The sequence below is a fragment of the Papilio machaon genome, chromosome 21 (genome assembly GCF_912999745.1).
Source record: "Papilio machaon chromosome 21, ilPapMach1.1, whole genome shotgun sequence".
Classification (NCBI taxonomy): Eukaryota; Metazoa; Arthropoda; class Insecta; order Lepidoptera; family Papilionidae; genus Papilio; species Papilio machaon.
This window is the reverse complement of record NC_060006.1, coordinates 4,589,145-4,600,980: the sequence shown is the minus strand read 5'-3', so window position 1 is coordinate 4,600,980 and position 11,836 is coordinate 4,589,145. Positions and strand designations below refer to the sequence as shown.

The window sequence follows — 11,836 nt, the reverse complement described above, 5'->3', positions numbered from 1 at the left end:
CCGAAACACCCATGCCCGGTGAATATCTGTGTAAGGCGATACGTTAAGCTACCTTCTCGGCGCTGCATCCACGACCCAAAAACCGGCAGAATCGCTTCGACTACGCGCTTATGAACATATCGTTCATCAAGCAGTCGGCTACGCCAGGTTGACAAGGCCCTTTGATGTTCCTGCCTCTTAACCATCTCGAGTGTTTTATCTCGAATGTCCCTGTGTTCTTGGCGAAGGACCTCAATGCGATGGTAAACTCTCTGATCCATGTCGGCCAGGATGTCTAGTGGCGGAAAACGAGCTAAAACTGTCGCCGCCTCGAAATGTTTTACAATCTAGGATATCCATTGATTTTTTCTTTTTTCAATTCTACCAAGTCTCTTAATCTATACAAGTAATAAAATTTGATTGTCTGTATGAAGAAATATAAAAAATTCATATTTCGCAAACATGATGTATTTGGATTTCTTATAACGAAAATACAAATTTAAAACTGTATGTCTGTCCACGAATTCGCGCTCGTCACGGACAAATTACTAAGTGGCTTGATCGATTTTGTATACCTGCCTTATGATTAAAAAGTCAATTTTTGTTAAAAAAAAAGTTAAATTTTTAAGTTAATACTAAACTAATAAATACATTCTAAGAATTATTTATTGTTTTGTTAAGGAGAAAATCTTTCCGCTCTGAAATTCTACCTGGTAAATATTTATATCGAAAAATGAAGCGATGAAATATAATATAAGATCAAACGAACTTCTCAAGTGAAGTTCGATCGTTATTATATGAATCGCTTCATTTGAAGATATAATCTGTTACCCGCCCTCCCTTAGCTGTACTTCGCTAACCCTGGTATGGAAAGATTTTTCTCTGCACTCTAAAAATAATGATCTCCAAATGGCGTCTCACCCCGTCCCCGACTCGCCGGAAGTAGGCGTAAGTCGCATTAAGTTTTAAATTTCACAATGGTCAATTGAGTATCTTTTAAGCGTGCATAGTCACCTGTAGGTCAAGGGGACTACCTGGTAAATATTTATATCGAAAAATGAAGCGATTCATATAATAACGCTCGAACTTCACTTGAGAAGTTCGTTTGATCTTATATTATTTGGGTTTTGTAATTTTGCTCTTGATGTACGCATCTTTAGAGTCATCGTCGTTAGCTCATACATGTATACCCATGGCTTCAGAGCCTATTCTATATTGGGGGTGTATTATCTATATATATAAAAGAAAGTCGTGTTAGTTACGCCATTTATAACTCAAGAACGGCTGAATCGATTTGACTGAAAATTGGTGAGCAGGTAGCTTAGAACCAGGAATAGGACATAGGATAATTTTTACCCCGTTTTCTTTTTCTTTTTTTTTATTCCGCGCGGACGGAGTCGCGGGTAAAAGCTAGTATCTATATATATAAAAGAAAGTCGTGTTAGTTACAGTATTTATAACTCAAGAACGGCTGAATCGATTTGACTGAAAATTGGTGGGCAGGTAGCTTAGAACCAGGAAACGGACATAGGATAATTTTTACCCCGTTTTCTATTTTTTAATCCGCGCGGACGGAGTCGCGGGTAAAAGCTAGTTTTAATATATATAATTATAATCTTACTAATATAATAAAAGTGAATTTTTGAATGTATAGATGGATGGATAGTTGAACGTATGTTAGAACGTATTTCTAGAACGGCTGCATAGATTGCACTGTAATTTGGCATAGATGTAGAACATAGTCTAGAGAACGAGAATAAATGATAATAATAATAAATAATAATATGGAGAACTGACCGCCAACCTTCGCTAGTCGGAGAGGCACCTCAAGAAGAAGAAGAAGAATAGTCTGGAAGAGCATATTGAGCTACTAATTAAGTTTCATTAAATTCAGCGCGGACGAAGTCACGGGCGACAGCTAGTTATTAACACGTTCACTGCGGATCAGGCCTATATCGACCTGCCGCGGAATTTCAGCTGGTGCGGACGAAGAAAACTATGTCCTTCTCACTGGTGCGGAACGATTATCTCATAAAAAATCACGGCAGGCCTTTATCGGCCTACCACGCACTGACGGTGAAAAATATCAACTCGGTGCGGCAGGGGTCTATCGCGGCCCGCCGTCCCAACAGGCGGTTGGCGACCCGATACCGCACGGAGCGCCCCGCTTCGCTAGTTAGTGTTGAGCCATCTCACTGAACTGTACGTCGCGTTTTTTCTTTTCGTAAAATTAACGACGCACGATGGCAGGAAACAAAAGAAAAATACAAATTTTGGAAAATAAACTAATTCGCGAGGCAGATAAAAGTGATAGTGACAGCAGTGACGAAATATTTTCCTTCAAGAAAAAAAATAGATATGTATTTTCCTTCAAGAAAAAAATAGATATTTTCCTTCAAGAAAAAAAAATAGGATGTGCACACAAAATCTTTGTGCGAAATGTTTTAAAGACAAGCATAAATAAATAATTAAATAAACTATTTTTCATTTCTTTTCTACAATTCTATTTTATTTTCGATATCTCCTTATTTTTGTCTTTCCATCACTACTAAAAATACTTTCTAGTGCGGTGCTGGTCGATATCGACCCGCCACTTTCCCTGGTTCATTTCTCTTTTCCTGTTTGGCAGATCCCGGGGCGAATCAACTCTAAAGAAGGTGGGTTCAAGGTTTTTCTAACAGTCCAAAAAGTACACACCTATATTATGTTTTCGCAAAGTTATAGCGATTTAATCTAACCTTATGCTGGTGGGTCGAGAAAGGCCTGCCACGCACTGGCGGAAAAACCATTGGGGGCACACTTTGGCCCGCCGCCGCACCAGACGAAGGTTTAAGATTTTACTTGCCGCAGCTAAGGTGTTAATAAAATTCCAAATCTGAAATGCTGATAACGGAGTAAAAAGATCTGCTTCATCTAAATTATTAAACTTGCAGACACATTGATAGACAAAAATTAAAAAAATAATTTTTTGTTAATAACTAATGTATTATGTACACGAATTTTTTTTTTTTATATTACATACGGACACTTTTATGAATTGTATATGAGTGGCAAAGGAGGAAGCTGCCACTTGATTTCGCTAAAATAGCACAGCGACCGCTGTCCATTGACGTCTAGCCTGTCTTCTGTGTAATGGTGGTAATACACAGCTCGAGCGGGCCATTTGTGCCGCAGTAAATAATGCTCCGGACTTAAAATAAACTTAACCCTAGCAACAACATCTGTTCCAAGATTGGGCTTAGCTCAACAGGCAACCACAACCACACAGAAAACAGGTGTGAAGTGGAAGCAATTCCGCGTTTCGTTTGACGAGCGTGCGTGCCGTAGTGTTAATTTGAATCCTTTTTCCTTTCCCACCCTAAGGGAGAAGGAAGATTTGGCAATGGGGGGACGCATATGAAGGGCAAATATTCTCTTTCTGTCGTCCCATCCTCCATCGATTAAGGTTAGTAACGCATCTGCAATTGCGGTTGTCTATGAGGAACGGTCGCTTCGCTATTTCGGCGAATTAAGGTGTCCGCTTGCTCGTTTGCCACCTTATAATATAAAAAAAATCATATAGATAAGCTGCCGTCATAAATGTCGAAAGAAGACAAAGTGCTGGCTTAGTGGCCTGCACGACAACATTATTATTTGGAGATTGTGTTAACATATCTATTGTTTTAATCTTATCCTCAATGCATTTTATAATCACAAATTACATTTCCAATTAATCTCATAACCTCTTATACAATACGTGTATAATTTATTACAGTAATATTCGCAAATTTAGTAGACTTAACAAGGACATATTCTACGATTAGTTTTTCTTCAATGACTCTTATAATTTAATAAGTAATAACTTTAATAACTTTTATACTCTTACTCTTAATACGTATGTCGTCCCAAACATTTCCTTTGACAAAACAGACAGCAAAATGGAGTGGCACTGCAGTTGAATCCCACAGTAAATTGATGATCAAATATGGTGACTATGCGCAACTTGATTAGAGCGGTTAAGGTACCTAGGTTTTCAACTGAACACATAAGCCTCAAAAACCGCACCAACGCCCTAGGTTCCGCGTACGGTTGATGCAGTGCCGCGATTTAAAAATTACGATTTTGAAAAAGAATTGTCTCAAATTAACAAACAAATGGTCTTATGGACATTATCGGTTTTCCTTCACGAACATCTGCGGGTTGCATCACGAAATTTTTCTTCATAATAAGAGCGATGTGTAAATAAATATATATATGTGATATTCGAAAAACACATTAGTACATGGCGGGGATCGAACCTGGACGTTTAGATTACGATCCGGTCCGGTCAAGCGCTTAACAACAGCACCACCAACGCGATTATATGGGCCAATTTATAATACAGAGATCTATGTAATCTATATTATATCGTTAACAGGAATGCAAAAACGCACACCAATAAAAGCAAGACTATATAACAGTGTCTGCTAATCTTTGGTCGTACTACAATTAACAGATTAGTACGATTGCGGTTGTGTTGCAAGATAAGAATTTATTAAAGTGCAAATTTTAGAATTTAAGTAAGAAATTGTATCAAGTTTGTGTTTAATAAAGTAAAGGAAGGATTGAACGAAACTGAGGTATTCAATTAGCTTTGTAAATTATGATTAAAATTTAAGACTCATAACGGAAGAAATCTTTTTCATATATTACAAGGTGGCAAACGCGCCAGCAGCCACTTGAATTCGCCGAAATAACTAAGCGAATGCTGTCTATAGACATCTGCAATTGCAGATGCGTTGCCTACCTTTAATTAACGGATCCACTTGCCCTTCTCATCATTTTCTTATAAGAAACGTTTGGGAAAGGAACGTGGACTAAAATTGGGACTCCGGCACGCACAATCATCAGAGTGTACGCGGAATTGTTTCCACTTCACGTCTGTCTTCTGTGTGGTCGTAGTACTTCACCGGTTGACCCGGTCCATTCGTGCACCCAACAAAATGTTGTTGTTGCGGGGTCTATCACTGTTGAAGGTTCAAAACCAGCAGACAAAAAAAATGCGAATTATAAGAAAACTCATAATCTGTAAAACAATTTTAGAAAGATGAAGTATCACAAACACGCCAGTGATGCCGTATTTTGGTATCTGAATGAGTTGGGAAGTCGCGTGGTCGCTAACACTGGCATTCCCTCTGACAGACATCACATGGGCAAACTCATCCTGCAGAGCCTTAAAGATGCTCCCGAGTTCATTATGCAGGTAAAAATAGACTTTAATATATATATATATATATATACAAGTACTTCTATGTATGTTATCACAATAATTTCATTAATCTACATTGCTAATAAAAATAATATGAAGTTAAGATATTTTGACTGACTTCAAGATTGACGGTGGTACCGGTGAAACAGACACATTTCAAGATGCACTGGAAAAATCAGTTGGATGTGCGAATGCTTTCCGAACAATAGGATTGAAAGCTGATGACGTCATAGTTGTAATGGCACCTAACTTTAATAACCTATCCATATCCATTTATGCTGCTTTCTACTTAGGAATAATCGTCGCCGGTGTTGACAGTACACTTGGAATCAGTAAGTAATAACACCATTTTGAATGCCAAAATGTTTTCTTATCGAGCATTTTTTCAAGAAAAACTTTAATGTAATTGTATTATTTTTAGTGGAATTAGAAGAAACATTTAAATTAAGATTACCAAAAGTAATATTCTGTGAAAAGGAAAGAGAAGAAGATGTTGCAGAAGCATTGAGAAACATAAAATTGAATGTTAAAATTGTGACGTATAATAAAAGTGAAAAGAACATCAGCTTTGTAGAGTTTATTGAAAAATATGGCAGCGGTACAACCGTGGATGAATTCAAGTACCTATATATTTTTGATGACATAAACTAACGACATAAAATAATCATGCTTTATATACCTATGCTTGCGTTCGCTTTATGTATTCCATTGACCGACAAGGTATCTGTGGGCCTAGCACAAATATATGTGACAATCGCTTTCTTATCGTCAAGATTAATTATGTTAAAAATAGTATGAGATTCTTGGCATATTTTACTTCCGATAGGGGGGTTGTTACTTCCAGACCGTTGCACAATCTGTAAGTCTACGGTGTAATACAAATTTCGTATTGACGAATCGTCATTGGACGATACGATGGCGAATGTCACAAATATCCATGCTAGGCCCACTGCATATAGGCATAAATAAAACTAAATTATGACAGCTTACCAGCGTCCCCCTGTCAACGTCAAAAAGTGTCACAAGATCCTCTTTATAATCTTTTAGTGGGTTCTCAAGATCAAAATCACCGTTAAAACAAATTGTTATCTCTGTCTTTTCAAAAATAGAGACAGAGATTACGATATGTTTTACACAGTGATTTTGGCCTCTGAAAGCAACAGTAAATAAGTTTTATTTACGATATATTCTCACCGGTTCAGATATTCTTGTTTGACTATACATAAGAAACAGAAGATTTCGATTATGACGTTCTAATAATCCCTGTCCTTATGCCACTCACGTCTAATCGGCGCACCAGGTTTTCGTGCCCTTTAGCGATCTGGCTTCCGTCATCTCAATCGACACTCCCTTCTTGATCATGTCATGTCACCCTTCAAGCAATCCATTCATCTCTTCCCAGACCCACACCTACCCGTGTATCCCTCCGTGTCGTTCTAACAATATCCACCACATTAATTTAGGTTGTTACTTCCAGACCTGCAGATTTTGACCCGGTGGAACAATTATGTTTACTTGTTCCTACAAGTGGTACGACTGGAACGACCAAATGTGCTGCACTCACTCATACAAACTTAATGATTGGTGCTCCTTACATTTGGTAAGATTCAATATACATAAAATAACGTTAATATTCAATATTCATTATGACAATAATATTAATACGATTACGTCTACCATTTTCTATTAAATTAGTAAGTATTTATTCAATGCAGTAAGTATGTATACAATTTATAAATTTTCTGATAATTTAATCAGTTAGTAATCGTAACGGAGTAAAGAGGTTTGACAGATTTTAATTGAATTAAATAAAATCCGTGTGAATTAAATTAAGGGTTTTGATTTAAAAATATTTTTGAAGAATCTGTCAGCTAATTAACTTCTTTTGTTTAAGGATACTATCTACTAATTTCCCCACACCAATAGAGAGAGCAATACTTGTTTCACCAGTTCAGTGGCTCTCTGCAACATTTAGTATCATTCTATCACCGATATTGAGATTTACTCGAATACAAACATCTCTGCCTCTAACGACCGAACACACTTATTTCCTAATCAACAAGTATAAGGTAATTCATTTGATATATTTTTTATCTCATAGCCATTTTTAGAAGCAGCGGTAAACGGAAAAATATATAAAATAGAGAAAGACAGCAGATGGGGACAGACAGACACTGAAAGCTGTAAATATTGAACGATCTAGTTTGTTAGCTAAATTAGTGGAATTATCCATTTAAGATCTTTTCAGCCTTCATATATGATGCTTAGTCCCACATTGATGACGACTCTGTTAAATCCTGAAGAAAGAGGTAAATGTGACTTTACAAGTTTCAAGGTCATAATGTTAGCAGGAAGCGCGGTAACACAGACACTTATAGAATGTTTGAAGGTAACTACAATTCGTTTTGAATTTTTCTACCATTATTTTTGATTGCCTTTCATCACACAATGAGAAGAAGAAAAATTTCTTGAAGACTAAAGGTAAAACAATTTCTATTATATCCCGGTATAAAAAAAAATGATATCACAAAATCTAGATTTGGGTGTTCAGAATTGTTAATTTCGATACCCCACTCAAGGGTTGCAAGGGTAAACGCTTTCATAGTTTTTGACTTATGACAAAAATTCGTTCCCACGATAATTATCATCTCACTCTCCCTGAAAAAAAAAAATGAAAATGAAAAATGAAGAATTATTTATTTAAAAATACAAAACATATATTTTTGTATTCTTCCCCTTCCACCCCTTCCTTATATGAATAGGGTATGAAGGGAAATGAGATTAAAATTCGTTAGGTAATAGTAGTTTTTTAATTTTTTTTTTTTTCAGAACGTGACGATTCATGCTGAGGTATACATAGGTTACGGATTAAGTGAAGTAGTGAGCTTCGCTTTGAACCCAGTCTCTGTCTATCCAGGTTCTATAGGCAGACCATTAACACATTTTCAATACAGAGTAAGAACATATTTATTAGTTTAAATTAATATTGTAAACTCATGTAAAAGACCATTGTGACAGTTAGAACCTTGGCCGTTTTACTATATTACTCTTTCCATGGTAGCTATATATATATTGTACGTAACATAAGTACTCGTATTCAAAAATATCAAGGTATTGGTATTGTTTTAGTTAGTGGATCCAAATACCGAGGAAGATATCTGCGAACCAAATGTAACCGGCGAGCTTTGGTTGAAAGGGCCATCTTCTTTTAAGGTAAGGCAAATTTGACATGATACTGTTTTTATTGTTATTTATTTTTAATGCAATAGGAAATCGCGGAAAGAGCGACGGTGGCACAGTTGCTGAGCGCTTGAGTGCTTGAATCGAAATGATTGCGTCCAGGTTCGATCCCTGCCATGTACCAATGTTTTTTTTTAGATTTTCGAATTTCATATATACATTTATCCGACGTTCTAACAGTGAAAGAAAACATTTTAATGCAACCTGCAAAAGGCGCAGAATTTTAAAGAAGTGAAGTCAACCAACCCGTATTGGACCAGCGTGGTAGACTAGGGCCTATTTACTCTACTTAGGCAAGCTATTATATTCAACTATTATATAATCTGTATTTGGTTTTAGGGTTACTACAACAATCCTCAAGCGACAGCAGAAATATACACTGAAGATGGTTGGATAAAGTCAGGTGACCTTCTATACAGAGACGAGAACTGGAACTTCTTTTACGTCGAGCGTTTGAAGATGCTACTCAAATATCGCAATCACCACGTAATAATTAGATTGTTTTAAATACATTAGCTATAACTATGATATATTTTAGACCTAACCGTTACGCGGAAACTGCGGTTCAACTACGCAAGGACGACGAGTAAAAATAATCATTTCTATGTGTTTATTACTATTTTCCAATTTATGTTACCCTGGTCTTCTTTGATGCGGGTAGTGGTTAATACATAAAAGACGTTTACAGATATCGCCTACAGAAGTAGAATCGGTGATCATCAAACATCCAGGCGTACAGGACGTGGCGGTCACCGGGATCCCAGATGATGAATGTGGGGACCTGGCCGTCGCTTGCGTCGTGCCCCAAAACAACACAACACTCACTGCACAGGAGATCAAAGACTTGGTTAAAGGTACACCATATCATCATTACGACACAGTAGTTATACGTGTGTTTTTGGGACTTTCTTTAATGGGAACATTACTAAAAAGGGTGACGATATGATTGATAAATATGTAAGGAAGAATATAATATACGAAATTGAAAAGGGAGATGATGATAACAACGTCGTTTAATGATAAGACAAATTCTCATATTTAGTTTTTTAGTTTTACTAATGAGAAAGACAAAGATGTCGTCGAAAATCCAGCACAGTGACAACTGTATGTCCGAAATTTAATTTCGCCGGAGATCAACGCACAAAGCGCTACAATCGTTTCGGATACAAGAAAGGCGATAACTCGGATCTGTTTGACGACAAATCAATTTGTACATGTACAAATACCCATCTCTGTTCTCAAAACTCATAGAAACGCTATTTTTTTTGTAAATGTTAAAAAACTTGTTTTAGAATCACTAGCGGACACCAAACAGCTGAGAGGAGGAGTTATTTTCATGAAACAACTTCCTTTGACTTCGACTACAAAAGTGAACAGAGCCATGCTGAAGAAGATTGTTAGAGAAATGAAGAGAGAATAGATAATTCATAAAAATAAGCCAGGATGAATAAAGATAAAAGAAGAAAAACATTTAAATTTAGTTATTATTTGCCGATATTGTTAACTTTTGAAAATTGTCACTATTACGTTGTACTTGTTACAGTTCTTTTTACTGAAATTATTTTTAATCTGTTTAATTTAATTTTTATCTTTATAATAATAACCAAAAATATACTTTTTTGATTTTGGAGAGTTAATGATGTTTTACAATCTAAGATATCCATTGATTTTTTTCTTTTTTCAATTCTAGCAAGTCTCTTAATCTATACAAATAATAAAATTTGATTGTCTGTATGAAGAAATATAAAAAATTCATATTTCGCAAACATGATGTATTTGGATTTCTTATAACGAAAATAAAATTTTAAAACTGTATGTCTGTTTACGAATTCGCGCTCGTCACGGACAAATTACTAAGTGGCTTGATCGATTTTGTATGTCTGCCTTATGATTAAAAAGTCAATTTTTGTTAAAAAAAAAAGTTAAATTATTAAGTTAATACTTTGTATTTTCTAAAAAAACATAAAATTTTTCATTTTGATTAGGATTAATTTAAAAAATAAATGAACTACTGCATGTGATCGCAAATATTTTTTTTCGATGTTGTACGTGGGATCATCTAACATAAACCCGCTCAATTTAAATATTGAAGCTACAAAATATTATAAATGCAAATATTTACATGGATGGATGGATGGATGTTTGTTTGAAGGTATCTCCAGAACGGCTCAATGGATCTTGATGAAATTTGTCACAGTTATATTGTAGAACATAGTCTGTAACAACACATAGGCTACTTATTAATTTTTTTTTAATGCCGGCGACAACAAGTACTATATAATTTACAAAAACACGATGTAATAAAAAGAACGAATTGAAAGATAAAAATACGTGATTTAGGAAAAATATAAATACACATATCACTTACATTATAACATATAATTTAGTGATTACACCTTACAAATAATATATATGCGGAGGTTTAGTTGGATGTATGGATGTTTGTTATAAGGTATCTCCTGAATGGCTGAATGGATCTTGATGACATTTGGCACAGATGTAAAACTTAGTTAAGAAGAATACATAGGCTACTATATATTTTTATTTGTTTAATTCCGCGCGGACTGAGTCGTGGTTAACTGCTAGTCTACATATATAAAAGAAAGTCGTGTTAGTTACACTATTTATAACACAAGATCGGTCGAACTGATTTAGCTGAAAATTGATGGGGTACCTCCCCAGGCTTAGAACTAGGAGACGGACATAGAAACTTTTTTATCTTATGTGCATTTTTTTTATTCTGCGCGGACGGAGTCGCGGTTGACTGCTAGTATTATTATAAAACGTCCTCCTATTATTATTATCAGAATGTGTATACTTAAAATTGCGTGTTAACATACAACAAGCATAGAATTATATATAATGTAATGACTTGCAAGGTTTTTACTGTTTAATTTTGTCAGTCAGGGATTATAAGCAAAAACGTTAAATTGTGTGCTACTTTTATACTGTTATCAAAAAATTCTTAATCTATTTCTTATCTTACTATTATTATAAATACGATTGTTTAGATGGATGGATATTTGGTAGAAGGTATCTTCGGAACAGCTCAATCGATCTCGATGAAATTTGGCATAATTTACAACATAATCTGAAAGAACACATAGGCTTTTTTTAAGTTTTTTTTTTTAATTCGCACAGACGGAGTCCCGGGCTACAGCTAACAATATTATAAGTGCAAATATTTATATGGATGGATGGAAATCATGATCGAACCCGAATTTGGAAAAAAATATTCAAGGTCAAGTGAACCAAAGAATTTGTTTTCACGAGTTTCGGCGAAAAGTCTCAACTTCTTTATTACAACCACCATTGTTATGTTTTATAGACCTACTACTAGTGTTATGACATGATCTATACTTAACAATATTATAGTCTATTAATTAACAA

At 35.4% G+C, this 11,836-nt stretch overlaps 1 protein-coding gene across 1 annotated transcript; it reads left to right on the top strand.

The window, feature by feature from the left end:
* The first annotated feature begins 4,459 nt into the window (after positions 1–4,459).
* LOC106714517 (luciferin 4-monooxygenase) lies at positions 4,460–9,929 on the top strand. Its single transcript, XM_045683357.1, has 12 exons — positions 4,460–4,577; positions 5,041–5,200; positions 5,331–5,538; positions 5,628–5,826; positions 6,684–6,806; positions 7,101–7,275; positions 7,455–7,595; positions 8,036–8,161; positions 8,336–8,419; positions 8,786–8,932; positions 9,135–9,300; positions 9,739–9,929. Exons 2-12 carry the CDS (start codon positions 5,045–5,047, stop codon positions 9,864–9,866), a joined length of 1,653 nt encoding a protein of 550 aa, XP_045539313.1. The 5' UTR covers positions 4,460–4,577; positions 5,041–5,044; the 3' UTR covers positions 9,867–9,929.
* The last annotated feature ends 1,907 nt before the right edge of the window (positions 9,930–11,836 follow it).